Source organism: Cryptococcus depauperatus, chromosome 7 (genome assembly GCF_001720195.1).
Source record: "Cryptococcus depauperatus CBS 7841 chromosome 7, complete sequence".
Lineage (NCBI taxonomy): Eukaryota > Fungi > Basidiomycota > Tremellomycetes > Tremellales > Cryptococcaceae > Cryptococcus > Cryptococcus depauperatus.
The window spans coordinates 779,710-798,923 of record NC_089474.1 but is presented as its reverse complement, the minus strand read 5'-3'; the positions used below and the strand labels follow the sequence as shown (position 1 = coordinate 798,923).

At 46.0% G+C, this 19,214-nt stretch overlaps 6 protein-coding genes across 6 annotated transcripts; 3 read left to right on the top strand and 3 right to left on the bottom strand.

Moving 5' to 3' along the window:
- Window positions 1-355: 355 nt before the first annotated feature.
- Window positions 356-2,666, bottom strand: L203_105643 (uncharacterized protein; the record flags this gene model as incomplete). The annotated part of the gene is made up of 3 exons (XM_066215010.1): window positions 356-1,781; window positions 1,831-2,591; window positions 2,655-2,666. The coding sequence occupies 3 exons, from the start codon at window positions 2,664-2,666 to the stop codon at window positions 356-358; spliced, it is 2,199 nt and encodes a 732-aa protein (XP_066071107.1).
- Window positions 2,667-4,880: 2,214 nt separating this feature from the next.
- On the bottom strand, window positions 4,881-9,465 carry L203_105642 (uncharacterized protein; the record flags this gene model as incomplete). The annotated part of the gene is made up of 8 exons (XM_066215009.1): window positions 4,881-4,905; window positions 4,952-5,089; window positions 5,138-5,367; window positions 5,418-6,315; window positions 6,367-6,522; window positions 6,576-8,577; window positions 8,623-8,707; window positions 8,755-9,465. The coding sequence occupies 8 exons, from the start codon at window positions 9,463-9,465 to the stop codon at window positions 4,881-4,883; spliced, it is 4,245 nt and encodes a 1,414-aa protein (XP_066071106.1).
- A 685-nt stretch (window positions 9,466-10,150) lies between these two features.
- L203_105641 (uncharacterized protein) lies at window positions 10,151-10,651 on the top strand (the record flags this gene model as incomplete). Its single annotated transcript, XM_066215008.1, has 4 exons — window positions 10,151-10,153; window positions 10,201-10,309; window positions 10,372-10,495; window positions 10,558-10,651. The coding sequence occupies 4 exons, from the start codon at window positions 10,151-10,153 to the stop codon at window positions 10,649-10,651; spliced, it is 330 nt and encodes a 109-aa protein (XP_066071105.1).
- An 821-nt stretch (window positions 10,652-11,472) lies between these two features.
- Window positions 11,473-14,769, top strand: L203_105640 (uncharacterized protein; the record flags this gene model as incomplete). The annotated part of the gene is made up of 3 exons (XM_066215007.1): window positions 11,473-13,468; window positions 13,519-13,678; window positions 13,728-14,769. The coding sequence occupies 3 exons, from the start codon at window positions 11,473-11,475 to the stop codon at window positions 14,767-14,769; spliced, it is 3,198 nt and encodes a 1,065-aa protein (XP_066071104.1).
- Window positions 14,770-14,818: 49 nt separating this feature from the next.
- Window positions 14,819-16,379, bottom strand: L203_105639 (uncharacterized protein; the record flags this gene model as incomplete). The annotated part of the gene is made up of 8 exons (XM_066215006.1): window positions 14,819-15,258; window positions 15,312-15,442; window positions 15,493-15,578; window positions 15,635-15,711; window positions 15,760-15,861; window positions 15,914-16,015; window positions 16,064-16,198; window positions 16,247-16,379. 8 exons carry the CDS (start codon window positions 16,377-16,379, stop codon window positions 14,819-14,821), a joined length of 1,206 nt encoding a protein of 401 aa, XP_066071103.1.
- Window positions 16,380-16,901: 522 nt separating this feature from the next.
- On the top strand, window positions 16,902-19,213 carry L203_105638 (uncharacterized protein; the record flags this gene model as incomplete). The annotated part of the gene is made up of 4 exons (XM_066215005.1): window positions 16,902-18,234; window positions 18,299-18,647; window positions 18,696-18,822; window positions 18,872-19,213. The coding sequence occupies 4 exons, from the start codon at window positions 16,902-16,904 to the stop codon at window positions 19,211-19,213; spliced, it is 2,151 nt and encodes a 716-aa protein (XP_066071102.1).
- Between the last annotated feature and the right edge of the window lies 1 nt (window position 19,214).

Sequence of the window (19,214 nt, the reverse complement as noted above, 5' to 3'; positions counted from 1 at the left end):
GCCCTCTGTACACACAACACCCTGCATTGACCAATCCAACATCTATCTAACCGGTTAAACCTCAAACATCGCAGTCAAAACTTAGGTAAAGATGGAAAGATGACTCGTACAAGCTCTACCCTTACATAGCAATGAAGAAAGATCGTCAGTAGCGCTGTGAGTCAAGTTTGTAATTCTCGAAACAAAAATCCATGTGAGAAGCGGTAGCAGCTCTGAACCTCTCCAGTCCTTCATATCTCTCTAGTGGAAACTCCGCGGCTGGAATTCTGGCTTGTATCTGTGAACAATGCCCCTTGAGTACGCTGATATGGCGTCTCCTTGACCATCTATTCCGCGAGAATGGACATAAAAAATACTACCCACTGGACGGCTCCTCTGCATCCAAGCCAACCTCTTCATTGGCTTTTTCCATCTGCGACAGGCGCTGCCTCATCGCTCTCCATTGCTTCTTGGCACTCTGCATCTTCTTTTCTTGTTCCTCGGTCAACGATTCCAGCTTCCGATACCGAGATAAATACCCTTCAAGTTCTTTGAGTTTGAATTTGATCTTTGCCAACTCTCCTTCTGGTCGGTTGGCGTTGGCTTGGCCATTGACAGATTCGTCTGCAGGCTTTTCTGTGGCGTTGAATTGTTTGGCAGGTCCATCCGACTCTGGACGAGCAGAAGAGTTGCGAGTGGTCCCATCAGGTTGAGTCGTGTTTTCGACGTCTGCCTGCTTTTGTTGCAATTTCGCCAGCTGTGTCTTGAACGCTTGTTGCTGAGATTCTGCTTTTGTCAGTTTCTGTGCTTGTTCTTCTGACGGGTTTTTGATAGTTGAATACTTTTTTATATATGCATCGATCGACTTCAGCTTTTCCATTAAGTCTTTGATTTCGGCAGTGGTGTCGCGGCTGTGGGTGAGTTGGTCGGTATCTTTTGTGCTCTCTATGTCTGTCCTGTCTTTGCTGGAGGATGGCTGGTCCTTCTTTTTGGACTCTCTGACGGCCTGTTCTGTAGAGGACGGCACACCACTAGCATCGGAAAGAGGCACCACATCGTATTGCTTGTTGATTTGCTGCCATACGAGGAAAGCGATGAGAACGAGGCCGAGACGGGTGTCGACAAAGTAGAGGAGGACGCAGAGGAGAGCCTGGATGGCGCAAGTCGTCTTTTCAATCTCTGGGTTGAGGGATATCGTGATGGACTGGGGCTCGTTGACGCTGGGAGAGAGTTTAGGGGCAGCAGCACTGCTGGATGAACTCGATTGGGGTTCTGCTTCTTGTTTTTTCTTTGCCTTCTCCTTGGTTTCAGATATGTCTTTTGGCTTTGATTCTTGCTCTTTGCCCGAGGATTGACGAGGTTTTTCCTTCTTGTCTTCTGTTTCGTCTTCTTTGTCTCTTGGGGCTTTTGCTACGGCAGGAGGGGCCATAAGATGGGAAGCGTCTCTCGGTATGTTGTCCCACCACAGTGAATTCCTGGGATGATGAGGTTTGGGATGGAATCCATGTGGAAATGGTATCAAGGCTGGGCGCCAACCTCTCATTGTCATGAAAAGGTTGTGGTGGATGTTTTTGCTCTGCTTTGGTTTATTTCTTGGCTTTTTGATGGCAGATTTCAAAGGCCGGTAGTCGCCAGACATGAGTGCATCTTCCATGTCGAGGGCTGAGCTAGACTGCTCCGTTGACGGAGAGGTTTTCTCCCCAGTCTCTTGGCCTTCTTTCTGCAAGACGGACGTAGCGTTCCTCACAGCTTGGGTTTCGCCAGGACGTTCATCATCCATCCGTTTCTTGCCCTTGCCAGTGCTGAAGAACCAGGTCAGCGCCAACAGAGCGTCCATAGACATGTTCCTACCTGGGATCTTGCAACTCGGGCAGGGCTTCTTTCGATCTGACTGTTTGAGCCTTTTCCGACTCTGAGAGTTTGCCCTTTTCTGGCTCTGTGGATTGCTTTTCAGCAGTCGTCCTTAGGTTGCTCACCTGGGCTTTTGACTCTTCCAGAGGGTTGTTGGCAATCTCGCGACGGTTTCCTCTGGTGCTTTCGTCGGGATTGTTATCTTTGTCTTTGGTTGACGTGCTCTCCCTCGGCGACTCCACAGACTTGTCACTCGACAACCGGTCTTTGGCTCTCCTTGCGTTGAGAGATTCATTTACAGAATCCTTCATCTTTCTGGCGTTTTGCGACTCGGACGTCGTTTGTGTTGAGAGATCTCTTGATTTTCCAGCTGCATCAGTGGGTCCTCTATCACGGCTAGAATCCACGCTGGCTTCCTGGCTGGTTCTACCAGGAGGTGAATTCCATTTTTGCCATACTTCAAACCACAGTTCTCTCCACATTGTTTTTAAGCTCTCTGGGAGACAACCCTTGATCAAGTTGAGAGCTAAAAGCACAATGACCAGAGTTATCTTGTCGGGGGGCCACAAAGAAGAAGGATCAGCTGCGTGATGTTGAGGAGGACTGGTCGTGATATTGGGCAGCGTAGGTGGCTTGAAAGAGCTCTCAGTATGGTTGGTTAAAGGCGGGTGTTGGATGGTATAAAAAGTTGGTGTTGCCATAGGTACCCAGACAGCAGGCGTACGCATGGCCAGACCAATAATCACGACAGCCGCCACGGCCTGTTCCAGAGGCCCAAAAAGCCTACATTAGTCAGTGGGATCCAAACCAAGTCACCGACCTACCGATTGTTGCATCTCTCTACCCAAGCTTGGAAAGAGTCATGAATTCGTCGCTGCCAGTACGGGATGAAAAGCAGCGGCTGCAAGAAGAACGGCAGCGACATCTCGTCCTCGGATGGCTTGTATTTCGGGCCAATACATCAAGATGGATGGCAAGACGTGCTCAGAGGGCTGGGATACATACAAAGGAACAGTTGGAAGCAGGGATAAAAGGAGAGATTGAGTGGCGTTGAGGTATCTGTCGGATGGCTGATGCACTCCATCCATCTCATCTCTGCATTATACTTGACTTCTTTCCCATATTCTCATGTGTTGACTTACAAAAATTAAAACCAACAGCCATTTGGGTTTGGAATGTTCAACTTGCTTCTTTTTCTAGAAAGAATGTCGCCTGGAATATTTTCAGGCACAAATTAATTATGTTTTCACATCATTCGCCCATCAGGGGTCCTTCCCAGTGTTTTGGCGCAATGCACGAACCTCTTACCATTCTATTGGTTCTGGTACCAAACTTTTGGGCACAAACAGTAGAATAAGAAAAATTCAAGTGAGATGGAAAGGAGTCAAAAGCTGAAGGATCAATAGTAACGGTGAGATGGATAGAGGCTTTGTCGGCCACATCGCTGCCTGCTCCGTCGAATCTAGCTCAAGAGAGGCATATACTGAGAGGTGCATTAGGAAAGAGTAAAGGGTTTTTGATTGAGTAGTTTGCGTTGGTTCAACGATCAGATATTAGAGACCGTCTCTATAGTTTGTGATATAAAGAGGAGGTATGAGATGTATAAGAGCGAACTTGCTAGAGTAATAGGAGTCAGTGTGACAGCTCGTATCGGTTGATACTGTACAAAATATCTTGCGTCTGGCAAAACAACTTGGCATCTTGGAAACACAAACACCAGCATTAAGACCTAATCTTGTAAAGTGCTCCACGATGAGCTTTGTTTCGACTAATATGGCCAACTATTTCTTGTCGCAATAGGTCACTTTGGGCAGATGCTGTTGCTGATGCACTAGGCTGGCATCCCGGTCCGCTGGACACGCCGATCTTGTCGAGCAAGCATTGCAGGATACTATCGCCCAGTAATGGTTGCATAGGTCTTTCCTTTTCTCGTTTGAAATAGACAGTGATACATCGAACCTGTGGAAGTGCGTGGATTGATTGTATACTTCTTGAAGTGATAATCAAGCCATTATTCTCATGGTTCACCTACGCCATCGAGTACTGAGTCTTAATCCAAAGTTTGGTGCAAATCGCCTTACTCGTTAAGAATGACCTTGAAGCTGACAAGTCGATTACAGAATTGTAATGCCCATGATATACGACGTTGGCTGCTTGGCTGCTCTCAATTCGAGGAGTGCTCTACGTGCCGTTATGAACAGCCATGATCCTAGTAGCTTTGAAAACATGACTTTATTAGTAGCAAAGCCACAGCAACGAGGAAGTTAATGATATTCATTGTCCAAGAATGGAGATCAACTTCAAAATCGGTTGCTTGAAAACGCCCAGATCATATCACCACCGATACTTATGTTTATGAATCCCAAATTGACTCAAAATCCCCTACACAGCCCCGAAAGATCAGTCCCAAGTTGCTTCTTGCCAACATCCTTAGTGGAAATTATATTAATAGTGTAGATGAACATAGAATTAGCTATTTTAATAGTAATAACAAGATAGAATAGACAAGTCAAGATAGCAGAATTTTATCTGCTACCATAATAGCACAAGACCAAAAGTGATGACGTGTTAAAGTGCCTGGCGTATCATGCACCTTGCAACCATTATCCTCTTGAAAATAAATCTCGTTCACTTTAATGAACTGAGCTCTTTGTATGAAACTGCATTCTTATGGACAAAATGGCTCATACATCCTCCCAGTGGCCGACTATGCACTTACCCGTCTAAAAGGAAACCAAAGACCATGATACTCGAAAGCTGGGTGATTCAAAACTAGATATATATTTTTATATATGTGATGCTGTGTGGGGTTGAGAATTGAGGATATATGTGAATATTCAAGACAGAGTTTTGCAAATATTGAAAAGCTGTGTTGAATGAACGAATATAGACAACGGATAGACATAACAACGTGGGTGATAGAAATTACAAGGAGATAGCCGTCGTCCGAGGAATATGTGAGAGGGTATCGACCGTATGAGCAAATAGTACTTTCACCCAGTTGTCGTCATGTAATAAGGGGGTATGTATGAAATGCTTGGTGAATGTGATCAATGAGTAAGCGTAGTAGTCCGCCTATACCTGTATCAGATACGAGCCATGCAAGACACATTCAACTCACTCAATGACTGTCTGGTATATAAATTTGAATGACCAAAGATTGCCTTTGGTCCGTTTGATCTTGAGGATATAAAGGCCGGGCAAGTTCTTCATTTTGCATAGCTCTACCGTAAACTTGACCTCATCGCCGGCGTCCATCCTAATGTATAGTCAATAAATGTTACAATTTGGCTTACTGGCAACTCACAGCTCTTTGCCATACAGAGGCTGGGGCTTAGCACTGCCAGTCGTTTCAGGCATCTCGAGATTCAAAGTGGACTGTGAAGGCGAAGTGGCATTTTCAGCGGTAGCAGAGGCGAAGCGAGCGGGATGAGCTGAGGATCGAGAGCTACCACGCCGAAGTAATCCTTTTATGCCAGCTGCAGAACCTTTGCTGATAGACGGACTGTTTGGCATTGGTAATCCACGCGCGTCGGTCTGTTAAGAACCATCAGTCTTTTCAAATAAACTTTCTTTTATATGCTCACTCTACTTGTGGAAGCATTGTTCATGAGAGAGAAAGGGTTCATTCCTGACCCAGTGCTCATAACACTTCCCAAACCTAGACCAGTAGATGCCACCCGTCCTTTCTTGGCTCTAGTACATCTCAATTTGAAGTCACTTTCCCTCTTCATGTCGACTCCCATACCCCTCAAAACCTGCATGACTTCTTTAAAAACATCTTGGGGAGCTTTTGTTGACAACGCAGACTGATCAACCAAACCAGTGTGAATGCGGATCTTAGACTCATCGAAATTGTACGAAGAGACAGAGCGCGTTCGGGTGGTGAATGGAGAGTGAGCAGTGGATTCCATGGTAGGAGTGGATGCTACAGTTGGTCGAGGAGGTGTAATAGTAACGGCGGGAGTAGTTGAAACAACTTCGACGGGTTTGGGTTGCGCATCAGGGTCAGCACCAGAAGTCTCCGATGACCGCTCTTTGGTCTCCCCCGAATGTCCGAGCTCTCCGATCTTGTTGATGCTATCATATGAAGCCATAGCTAAATTACCAGAGTTCTCTTTCCTTTGTTGAAGCGAATGAGCCTCATCACCAACTTGTACGAATGACGACTGTGAATCTGATTTGAGCCCTGAAGATTTGAGATCTCCCAAAGTTTCTTTTGCCAAAGTTTTACGACGGAACCAGTCCATGACCCTGGCTGCTTTGCTAGATGAACTTCTCTGTGTTGAGTAATTGGCCTGTTGAGCAGTGAAAGCATCAACAGTGACAATTGAAGGCGAACTTTGCGGGGCGGTGAAGACAGCGGCGTTAAGTTCCGGCTTGGCCAAAACTTGCGAGGCAGGCTGTGGAGGGGGGACAGTATTGTCTGTTTGGTTAGACACTGGTTTCACAGATGACACAGTCTTATTCTCCCGAGTGGGTTGCCTTTGTTGTAAAGTCAGTACTACTACAGACGATGTAATGAAAAGAAATAACCTGTTAAATCCAAGTTGGATTGTCTTTCTCCTTGTACTCTTCAAAGAATCCATAGCACTGGGTGACGGACGCATCTTGTTTTCTCCATTTGTGTCCTTATCAGTAAGTGGAGTTCCTGGAACGGGAATAGAAGCAGGGCTTTTGCTTTCTCGACGGCTTTGCCGTTGAATTAGTACAGTTTTCGATGAAGCAGACAGTTGAGGACTTACCTATGGAAACCCAATTGCAATGTCCTTCTTCTGGTTTTCTTGATACTGTTAGCCTCGGTCCATGGCTTTTCCTGATGAGCCTTTTCTTGCAACTGATTTTGTAAAGCAACCGCGCTAGCACTGGCGCTGGGGGGAACCATTCTACCCTCTCCATGAACAGTGGAGGGAGCTTGTGAGGCGTGGCCAAGTAGTTTTGCCAAACCGAATTTATCTAAAGACATTCCCTTTCGGTAACGGTCCTTCTTAGGGGGCTTTGGCAAGCCAGCTGAGTTGAGAGCGCCACTGGGCCTTGAATTGGTGGCGGATGGGCCGTTCAATGCAGGTGGCATAGAGCCGTGTCGTCTGCGATCACCAGAAGAGGCTTTTGGAGTTGCAGCAACAGCTGAAGTCTGGGCCTTTGCGCGAGGAGTTGCATTGACAGCCTCCTCGATGGACATTGAAGCACGAGGCGTAGACGGACCAGGGCCATCGCCAAGAGGATTGGCCTTTTGTTCGGAGGGAGATGAGATAGACTCCTTATTCGTTGAAACATCCATGGCTAATGGCTCAACAACTGGAGCGGACTCGGCAGGGGGAGCAAGAGGGATGGATGTTGGTGCAATAGGTAATGATCCGGAAGATGGCCTTTTTTGTTGTCGCTCGCCCATTTCAGATGCCTTCAAATGATCGTTGTCTGAGGAACCCGATTCCATCTCGACATCGCTAGAGTCACCTTGTTTGACGTTAGGTAGAGGCGGAGCAAGCATACCGCTTTCAGCTGTGCCAGTCGTTTCCATGGAACCTTCCACTCGCCCATCTTTGTTGGTGAGAACCTCCGACATTGTCTCGTACGATGCCTCGCCATCGTACTCAACTTGGATTGTGTGGCGATTCTTGCTGTCGCGTATGGATGATTGCATTTCATCGTCATGTTGTACAAGCGCTGTTGCGACAGCAGGCAACGAGGATCCAAAGGATGGCGCACCAATACCAACAGGCTGCGCTGCTGCCGTTACAGTTGCGAGTACTGGAGGAGCTGTGGATGCCAAGCCTGGCGCCATGGATTCGGATCGCCGTCGAGCAGAATCTACTTGGGTAGATTGAGGATTAACAGAGTCAGCAGGAACAGGACCGCGGATCCAAGTAGGCGCTGTGGATTGAATAAGTAATTGCCCATCGTCTACAGGAGCGGAGTGTTTTGCAATAATCTCTGGCATGGTCATAGCGCCGGGCAGAGCACTATGAGGTCTTCGACGATTTTGATCCAAAGAGGAAGCGGTGATGGTTGTGCCCGGCGCACTGCTTTGACTACGTTGGGCAAATGCCTTCTCCCTTGCTTGCATGGCTTCTTTCGCCTGCGTCTGCACGCGTCGCCTCTCCTGCAGCTCTTTTCTGGCCTGTTTGCTCTTCTTGTACATGGTTTCTTGGAAAGCAGCCTCACATTCTTCAACACTCTTGTTAAACATGTGACGGTAAGGTTTTAGCCAGGGATGTTGTACAATCTGTGGGATTTTGATTCTGTGTTCAGGGTGAAGAATAAGCATATGTTGTAAAAGGTTCTTGCCGAGGGATGAGACGTGATCGGGATAATTGAGTTCGGTATTCATAATGTAGCGATACAATTCCACCACATTACCAGCATCAGGATTATCGGGATCATCGTCATATGGAAGGTAGCCAGCAAGCATCGCAAACAGGATGACACCACAAGACCAGATGTCAACAGCCGAGCCAGAGTATGGTGTATCTAAAACGACCAATTCCGGGGCGGCATAACATGGACTTCCACAACTAGTTGACATGAGATCACCCTTGACGAGGTCAAACTGGTTGGCAAAGCCAAAGTCTGTGATGATGAGATTTCTGTTTTTATCCAACAACAAATTTTCCAACTTTAAATCACGATGAATAACACCCTTTTTGTGTAAATAGTCGACACCGTATATGAGCTGAGAGAAAAGTCTTTGGCCTTCCTTGTCCTTAAGGTATTCGTTGGCAAGGATATACTCAAATAATTCCCCACCTAAACCCCATCAGTTATGCAACAACGTGGCAACACGAAACGTACCACCTGCAAACTCCAAGACGATACCAATATACTTGTGGGTGTCTAAAACGTCAAACATTCGAACAATGTTTGGATGTTTCAAGGTCTACCATCGTTTAGCCAAGACTATACTCAACCATTGCTTGAACGCACCTTGAGAACGTTGATCTCCCTCTCAACTTTGCTAGCATGAGCTTCCTCTTGTAAATCGCCCCTTCGGATCAATTTGATGGCAACTTCGACACCATAGTCTGCGTGCACGCCCAGCTTGACCTTGCCAAATTCTCCCTCACCCAATGTCTGCAAGACGATATACGGCCCCAAGCCTACCATGGCCCGTCTAGGATATTCCTGTTTAAACGCATACACCGATGGATGCAACACGTATTCATCAGTAAGTTCTTCCGGCCTTGGAGCCTGAGGAAGATTCAGCGTTGCCGCTGGGTTGTGTGACCGACGATTCGCCGCTCGAGCCTGCTGTGGAACATTCGTATTTGATGGGTAACCCTGCGAGGCAGAAGCATTTGGGTCAGGCAGCACAGTTGGCACGATTGGCATGGCAGTGGATGACGCTGGCGGTCTCGGTCTTGCAAGAGTTGAATTACCCATGTCTGAAGAAGCGTGTGTGCCGCTTGCCACATGATGGGATTGTGCCTGCTGTGTGTGGAACTGGACGCCTGCCTGAACTTGTGGACCAAAGTCGGACGGGGACGGGTGATTGTAGTACGCGTGTGGCTGAGCCATACTCGTTGCTGGAACCGATGAATATGGGTATGACGAGTAAGAAAAAGAGTGATGGGCGGGCGGCCTCTGTTGATGGATAGACGCGTTCGGGTGGGTCGACGTGATGGAAGAAGTGGCCATATCGAGGGTGTCAGGAATCAGAAAAAACTAGTAATGAAAGAGCAATTATTCAGCTCGGACCTTCGCGCACAATCAGAGCCCTCTCTGCGCGCAGCGGGACAGAACAAAGACGCGCAATTGTGTCCAGGTGGCAGCATGAAAGGAAGAAACAGGCATGTGATGATTGAAAGGGGAGAACAGAGAGAATAGCAGGAAAGCTGCTGCAAAGCATATACAGAGCATAGACTCACTGAGCGACCTCGAGGTCTTGCTTGGAAGCCGTTGGATTTACCTCGTTTTTTTTTTTTACAAGACTGGATGCTTCCGACTGCCGGCGGGTCGCGCTGTCGATAGCGTTGGCGGCTGAATTGCGAGGAAGCGATATCAAGAGGGTGGCGAAGAATAAAAAGAATGAACGAAAAAGATAAAATAAGAAAGATAAATAGAAAAGCAAAATGATATTGATGATTGTTGAAACAGACCGTTGGTGAGGCGGTCCGTGTGTGCAGCCAACAACAGCCAACAATCAACAAGCAACCACCCATGATGTCCTGAAACTCTTGCCCCTCTAATCTGCCGGCTTCTTTCTTTTTTTTCCTCATTTGGATAATTACATTTTTTAAATACTTTCTTCATTCAACAATATCATCTGGCGTGTATTCAAATACATGCGTAGAGGATACAGCAAGAAACCTTTTATGCGCAGATGGTTCGTCCAATGGCAGCGTGTCTGCAACACGACTGCTGCGTCAACAGACGTTTTTTGTGGCGGACGCCTATAAGGTTAGCCAATCTGCGTCTGATACCAACAATCGTTGTGTACGACCCATACAGTTATACTTTTATATCGGTCAACGCGTAGTAGGTAAGCCCGTTACTGTCATTATACTTGCCAAAAAGAGCTCATCCGTCACGGTCGTCACCCAGCCAGTGTGTTGGCCTTCTTCAGTATCCCTTTATCGAGGTTTGATGTGATGAGCACAACAAGACGGGGTAGAAGAATTCTTCTCCAGATCAGTATGGAGAAGTACACAGAAACTCTGAGGGCATAGTAGGTATTCAGGCACCTATCCACCTGCACACATCAATACACAAGGACTAAAAGATCAGCAGCAATGCAGCACTGCTTCGTGTCGGCGCAACCAACAACGTCACAAGCTTTGTAGTGACAATAGCGATTGGGAAAGTTGAGTCAGCCTCTGCGTAGCTGGTTTCGTATCGCTGGCGCTTATGCGGTGAGTGGTCTTGCTTTTGCAGCGAGTCAGGGCGGTACGGTGGTCAGGCTTTCATGTTTGTTGTTGGATCCATCGGAGCAAATTGTCACGTAAGATGTGACGTAGCATGATGGGAGAACACATAAGGCTGGTTCGCCCGCCGTGCGTATGAACAAGGGGTATGGATGACTGGATGATATGGTGTTCATCCATATCAGTGTTGGGTAGGGATGCTTTTAGGCTCTTATGCAAGACTCATAAAGCTCAGTATCTGCTAGCAACGTGGGACGACGCTGTTGTTTACTACTGCATACGTGTTGCATACAAATAATCTTTTGGGTCCATCTGGACAGGAGCCAGCCATAAAAGGCTCTGTCTTTTGTTACCTGTGAAGAGTCACTGCTTATACTCGAAACCATCATCTCCATGATAACACCGATACGAGGTTCCTTGTTACATTGATCATTGCCTTGTCCCTCTTGCCTACATGCATCTCGAAGAAGAGTTTGGTTGCTTCCACAGAGTAGTTGAAAGCTGCTGTGGCACAATGTACTTGTACTTGCGAAATTTTTTTAAAAAAACAATTAAAAAAACAACGCAATGTTTGGAAAGAAAGGCGCGTCAACATTTACGTAACGTTTCAAAATAAGTGAATGATGAAACGGCCAAGTCTGACTCTTAGGCTATAAGTGGAGGCTTATCTGGAGTACTCAAATAAAGCCAGGAATCAAAGTTGTGATGTCAGCATTTTGGTAATTCTTTGATTTCTCTTTCATATCTAATTCACTTTCAAAGGCTGAGCCTTTGCCTGGCAATGGAAATCGAATTCGTTGATAATCTTCAACTACCTCTGACCTCAGGTTCTCTCTCTCATGCCTTGGCTCTGCTCTCTGATAGTTCAGCTCCCGCTATCTGCCTCCAGCTTGTTCTTTCGGGTAAAGTCAAAGATGTTGCGATGATCAAAGATGTCATCGCCGAGGGCTATGAAAGAGGAATGAGGGAGCTAAGCGGCATTATAGCAAAGGTTAATGATTCCAAAGAAGATGAGATACTGCGGAGTGTGGGCGAAAAGGGCGATACTTTAAAGGCGTATTTGGGGTTGGAGGAGCTGAGACAGCGGCTAGACACTTGGGAAATCATTTCTCCTCCTCCACAATCGAAGAGCGCTCCGATTTTAGGAACGTCGAGCTCCGAGGTGGAGTTCGAGGTGGAAAAAAGTGAGCCAGGAGATATGGATATTGATGATCTGTGGAGTGAAGACAAGTCTACAGAGGAAACGGAGAAAACCAAAACAACTTTATTGGATGATCCTTGGACTAGTGGCTCGCCAATCTCACCAGAAAGACCCCTTACAACAATCGCCACGTCGAGCCAATTGGTTGTCTCACCTGAGCAACAAGAGCTGCCGTTTAATCTACTAGAATTCCTAAGTCGACCTCTGTTGCTGTCAGCCCTGGACTTGGCATCTGCCGCCTCTCTTTCCTTTTTAAGGGTTATCTGTCAACGTCATCATGAGAGTATCTATCCTTACAGGCTGGGTCTACTAGAAACTGTCCCCGAATGGGTCCCGCCCAGCGAGTTGGAATCTCAAGGTTTATTGCCAGGTCTTAAGGATGATTTTTCAGAAAGATGGCTATCTCCATTGGATGCCTCCCCAGACATTCGTCCCTCAAATCCTCCTATACTGGTGAAAACGTTTGCTCCCAGTCACTTTCAATCAATTCCATCAACTATATCACTTACGCCCCATACAAATCCATTAACAGGGACTGACCTTTCAAAATGGTACACTTCTCATATCCTCTCTCTTGATGCTCTCGGAAATATTGACATTCAGTTCGCTTGGGTCCAACATGGAGCATCACAAGGGGTGCTCGATCTGGACGCACTAGGCGAAGACCTCTCGTTGTTGTCGCGACTGGTATATGATGCCAATCTTACCCCGCAACAACATGCATATTGGAACCTCAGCACCTGGATGGAGGCCAAGGAGCATGACATTATTCATGCGTATCTTGCGAACTCTACGCCTCAAAGCGTGACAAGAGATATCAAAAGTTTGGTCATGCCTTATCTCTACATGCTTGAGTCGCGGACAGAACGTGCCGGTAAACCATCATCTAGTATAATCAACGATTTGCTAAACTTTTCCATTCTCTCTCTTCCTCTCCAATTAGCCTTACCGGTGTTTGAAGCTTCAAAAGCTACTTTGCCTCATTCGGAAAGAATTATCAAGAACGACTTGGATGTGGCACGACTTGCTTTAGCTTGCTTGTACGGTAGCCAAGAGAGAGGAAGTGACGTATGGAGTATCATGTCTTCTGTATTCGAATGCCTTCCTGTTTGGGAACTTACTGGCGAAGATGCAGAAGATGAGGAGCTCACGAGCACTACCCTCGACTCCATTTCTACTTTTGTCCGTCCTACGTCTGCTTCTATGCCTCCACCTTCCAAGCAAGATTTGTTGCTATTCTTTCACCCGCTTCCGTTTGCATCACTCTCTCGTGCATTGGATATTCTCGATGTCCAGCTAGAAAGTGGTGAAATATTAGCCAGATGGGGTGTTGAGATAAGGCTTGGAGAACTGTTGGGTGTCACGGGTGATAGGCAGGCTCAAAAAGAACTGGCTGAAAAGTTGGTTAGAGCAGGTGGAGCGTTGTTAAAAGGCGAAAACGAAGATAGATGGAGGAAACTTTGGGAAGACACTCAAAGACTGGCTAGTGGACAAGGACTACTTAAAGGGGCGCTTGGAAGATTATCATTACGCGAAAGGGGTAGAGCTTTTCTTGGTGCCATTCTTCGTTTGGGTCGTGAGTTTCTTCTTATAGCTTGAGAACAAATGCTTATGACTTCATGGTAGGATTTGACATCGCACGCCGAATGGTTAAAAGACTTGAACATGACGGCGCAGTTGATGCAACAATAATAGAAAATGTTGTACTCGAAATCTCAAAAGAGTTTTACATTTCAGCAGAGAGTGTCAACATTCATACAGGTGATATGAAACTGGCATATGATTGGTCAGTGATTCCAACGTAGGGACTGCATCTGAACTCACCTTGCCTCCAGTTTATCGGTCTCTCCTGCAAGTGAGACGATCAAGAATGAGAAGAGGTATATTGAGGCGACCTCCCGTCTATCTTCATTCTCGAGTTTTAACTTGACTCCGGTCGAAGTACGGCATACTCAAGATCCGTTAAGACTCATTTCGACTATCATATCTGGTAGCTCGAGCGACGCCTATAAACACCCAGATCTTATGCTGGATTTGACAAGAAAGATAGGTTGCCAAGGAGTGATTGAGGAGGGTCTAGTATGGGGCATGATGGGAAGAATGGCTGTACAGAACGAGGATTGGGAAGTCGCAAAAGTCGCCATAGGCAATATGCTGGAAATAGTCAAGAAGCGAAAGAAACCTGCTAAGGATTCTAATCAGCCTCAGTCAAGGAATACATCAGATGCCAACGAGGCAAGATTACTCACAGAAGCATATACACTAGCCCATGACCTTGCCTCCCAACCCAATTACCCCGATTTTCCAGCAAAGCTTTCATTCATCACTAGCGCTCTTGAACTATGTCCTACCTCTTCTATACCATCTATACTTCAGACATTCAAAGAAGTCGAAAAGGGACGTGTCAAGCTGGATGAAGCCGCCAAACAACGCAGAGATCAAAGAATTGCAGCACCTCTGTTACCAGTCGAAACGACTCCTACAAGCGTTGCTGTAGGAGCTATACAACAGACAGTGCTAGGATCTAGAACAGCTGCCAAAGCTGCCAAACTAGCTCTGGATCTTGGTGGTAGGCTCACTCATCGGCCGATAGGATCATCCTCGTTGCTTTCTGCCGCTACATTAGGTTCAGCATTTGGCACACATGGACCAAGTAGGCCTGTCTCTCAAAATTCTATCAAAGCCGACAACGAGGGCAGTTCTGATGCGGGTTACATGGTTGGTACGCCAACAAGTGGAGGCGCTCGAGAGCTTTTTGAAGGATTAGGAAGAGATGAGGCTGAAAAAGTGAGGAAAGGCGCTAGAAGGGCAATAGTTAGGGGCGTGGGGTGGCTTTTGGGGGCTGAAGAGGACGATATCACAGGTGTTGAAGAGTAGATGATGCATTATTGAGTACAAAACAGCCAGCCTTATGTGGATAAAGTCACTAGTCTTCGTCGCGAAATTCATTGCGCCTCTCCATAGCTAGTCTCTCGCCAGCGTCAGGCCTCGGACCGTACTCGGTCATAGCATGATCAGCACCTGAAAGCCACTGGACGAAATCCCGCATCCATGCTGGAACCAAGCCGACAGCATCGCCGCTGAACCGCGCCAAGTTTGTGTAAGAAGGTAATCTGATGATTCGGCTTTCATTCTCTTCCAGGGCGTCTATGATCTGCTTGGCGATGGTATCAGGCTGCACTGGCGGACACAAGAAACTAAAAAGACAATTGGATGGAAGCTTGACTCGACTGAAAAGCGAAGTTACTGTGTAAGCGGGAACGACGAGTGTAGTACGAATAGTAGGAGAGTGATATCGGTTATCGAGCTCAAGGCGAAGAGTCTGGTGTAAGCTCAAAACAGCGGCTTTGCTTGCACAATAATCAGCTATGCGTGATACGTTACCATGATAGAAACAAGTAAAGGATTAAAAGCCATACACATTTGGGCAGCGCTGACAATACCCAAAAGGCTGGACATTGTGACAACATGCCCAGCACCTTGACGTAGCATGGCTGGAAGAAAGATTTTGAGAATCCAGAATTGTGCAAGTGTGTTGGAACCAAAAGTACTGAAACAGAAGTGTCAGATAAAATGCACAGTAATTGGTATGTTTCTGACCTATTGATATCTTCCTCTGTCAAATCCAATAGCAGTTTTCCTTTGACAACGCCAGCGTTATTTACGATAATGGTCGGATCTCCAACCTTATCCAATGCCATACCTTAGCTTCATATCTACTACTAACCTTCAAAAGACATACCTCTTTTCTAATTTGAACGGCAGCTTTTTCTACCTCTTTATAAACCGATACATCGCATTTGTAAGTATGAATGTTATCTGCTAGTACTATCAGCGACCACTTTCTGATTTCCTGTGATTTCCTACCATAATTGGCGTTGTGTTTTGATTCTTCTCTAGTTAGCACAACGACTTTAGCATTTCGTGCTGCCAACGTTTCAGCGAGACAAGCTCCTATCCCAGAGCCACCTAAATTGGCAGATGTCTGTGAGCCAATGCTCTGATCTCTCGAATGCCGTACCTCCAGTGACAAGCACTACTTGCTCCTTCCATCTCAATTTTTTGGAGTGAAAGAGGGGTGACCTTTGATTCGAATAAAGACGATTGATTTGATTCCATATTCCTTGAGTTAATCGTGAGCTACACTCAACGGTAGTTTGTGAATACTAACTAGTAAGGCATATGACTGACGACCAAAGACAAGAGATTGTGAAAGCCAGGTGTGTTGAACGTACTTGATATAAGATAATGGACAAAAAGACAGTAAACAAAGGTGACAATATACTATTGTATAGTAAGTTGACCACTGGCGTTGTTAGCAAGCGTCTTTCTGAGAATCAACCGTTGCCCATACCTGTGTCAAGGACAAAACCTCCAGAGGCTAAATGTGAATTCTCTGTACCAAAAGGTCCCACTACCTGCGATCTTGAATTTTTATCAATCAAAACCCCATCAAATGTCGATTCTTTTGGATCCTCAAAAGACATAGTCGATATCAGTTTGTGGCGTGCAAGCGAGTAGCGATGAGTAAGCAGTGTCTGGAAAAAAGAGACGCCCAAGTCTCAGATGCTATCCCTACGTGCTCAGTCTTGGCGGCCACTGGTAACTTCAAAAACCTTTACAGGGTCACTGCTCGCTTCAAAAGGCCAACCTTAGGGAAAAACAAAGGACAATAGACAAGAGATAAAAAGAAAAAAGAGAGATGAATTACTACCTTTGCTTCAGTCAAATTCAGTTCCAATATCTGCGTGCACAAACACCAATACGTGCCTGAGATAACCATAGAATTCTTGATTAGAATTTTATATATCTCTCAGGGCCTGTTGATTAGAAAAGATAAAGATTCATTAAAAGAGATTACTAAAACCCCGAAGCGGCGATGTCCGCTTTTACTTTTTCGGTTTGTATTATTTATTTTCGAGCGCGATTAAAAGCTTTTTAAAACGAATCAATCAATCTTTTCTTTCTTTCAACTTGCAAGAAGCTTCGAATGCGGCTAAATACGCGATATGTCTTCAGATCCTGCTGCCAGCCAGGCCGTCCTGTCCATCTACTGCGCTCGACAACAGAGGCGTCGATCTTCTTGGTCGACTCTGGGAATGTCTCTTGCGTCATTGGAACCTTGGGGTATATTGGACGCCTGTTTCTTTCGAAAATACGAGATACCAATTGCTCACGGATATAACAGACGATGTGTGCATCTAGCGCCCTTGTTGGTCACAATATTTCTCTTGTCCTTCTTGACATTTGTTTCGGCGGCTCCGTCATGTGTTCGATTCGCAGACTATGACTCTATCAATCAAATGTTTGTTAATGGAGGGCCGGGAACCAAAGTTCTCTTGTGCCCAAATCGACTTTATCGTCTTTCTGGGCCTATCATATTCACTGCTGCCGATCAAGAATTAGCGACATACGGATATCCGACCGGCTCAGAACGCGCTGTTTTACGCGTCGAAGGGAGAGACACTATCACTGCCATTCAAGGGGATTGTAGAAGATGTGCAAGGGTATCTGTCAAAAACCTCATCGTGAATGGAAACAGGAAGAAACTTGGTAGAACAAAGAATATGGATCTTACAACTGGTCTTGTTATACTCGGCGGAAACGAGGGACAAAGCATTTATAATTCATTAATAACCAACCCTCGCGGTTTTACTGCTATCCACATTCGCGAAGGCGACAAATTACAATGTACTGGAGCTATTATTGAGAAGAATGAGATTGGTCCAGCTGGTGAAGAATATGATCCGAAAATAGATGGAGACGATCCCGAAATGTCGCCTCATGGGCGTCCATTGGCCGATGGCATTTCTATCGCATGTAGGGACTCGTTTGTCCGCGACAACACCTTCTATGACAACACCAATGCAGCAATAGTTGTTTATGGCTCGCCCGGTACTTTAATCCACGCCAATCACATCTTTGCCCGGACATTATCTGCCATGGCAGGTATTCTTCTTGTCGATTTTACTCCTTTTGATGGCGATTATACAGGCACGATGATAAAATCAAACATTATCGATGCAGTATCCCGAACTGTACGGGTTGGTATCGGTCTGGGTCCGACTGTCTGGTCTGATGACACTGAAACTGTCCTCAGCGGCGGAAGTGTTATCGGTAATGCTATCAAGGGAAATCACATAGGATACGGTATAGCAGCAGCGGGCCTGAAAAATTGGTCAGTCAAGGATAATTGGGAAGAGGCTCATTACGAGGGGACAAGGAGTGCAAGATGCTTTGATGAGCCTGTCAATCCCGACCCAATGGGTTTCTTGTACAATAAGGCAACAATTGAAGATAGTGTTTTTCAAGAAGGATTTAAAGATCACAACTTTCAGTACTGTAAGTCATATTGTTTGTTACTGTATTGACAGATGCATGTGCCTACTGCTGATTCATCACGCAGTGGTGTGTATCGACGGTGTTCAGAATGAAGTAAATTCTCCCAAGCTCGATCTTCCATCAATTCCACAAGAGAATGGCCACCTCAACAATGGCGGATCAGACGATGCTAATCCTAATGACAGTTCTCTATCTGTCGAGTCATTTGCGAAAGAATCTGTGCCGGAAGACGATATGCCGAACAGGATGTTTTCTACCGGATCTGATATGATGGACGACGTACTAGAACATTCGCATCAGAGGATGATGGACGTAATTGATCAATTGAAGAGGAAAGTTGATTCTTTTTCAGTGTCTGCACAGAAAGAAGGGGGCCGAATACAAATCCAAAGGGCCGCTGACTCTTCGTTATTGTAAGCCCTGAAAATCCGCAGGATTCGTTCCTCACTAAGATGTTATAGAATCCAACTTGAGAAATTGCAAAGGCGGATAGAACACGTCGAGTTATTACAAAGAACACAGCTCGATAATGCTGCTCAAATCCGTTCCTCAATGCAAACATGGTTCCGAGAGATGACTGCTACTGCTGTATGTATATTTATTTACCGTTTTTGGGCATTCTAAAATATCTTCTCAGGATTGGCAATATGACATTTTACTTAATTCACGGCATAAGCTTGAACTTGCTTCTCATCCGCCAGATCAACCTATTGATCCCTCTCTCCTAAGGGAATACACTCACAGAACAGGTTTGGCACCAACAGGAGATGCTGTGCTATTGGAGGATCAACCGCATCTGTCTGTGGAGCGTGAAGGCTTAAGATTTTTAGGAGAACGGGCAAGGCAAGCAAACGAACACGAAATATTGACGAAAACGACGTTTTTGAAGTTGTTAGTGATTGGGAGTAGTATCATGACATTAGTTTGGGCTGGAACAAAGTGGTGGACAGAGGGAAGAGTTCATGGAAAACTCTTATAAT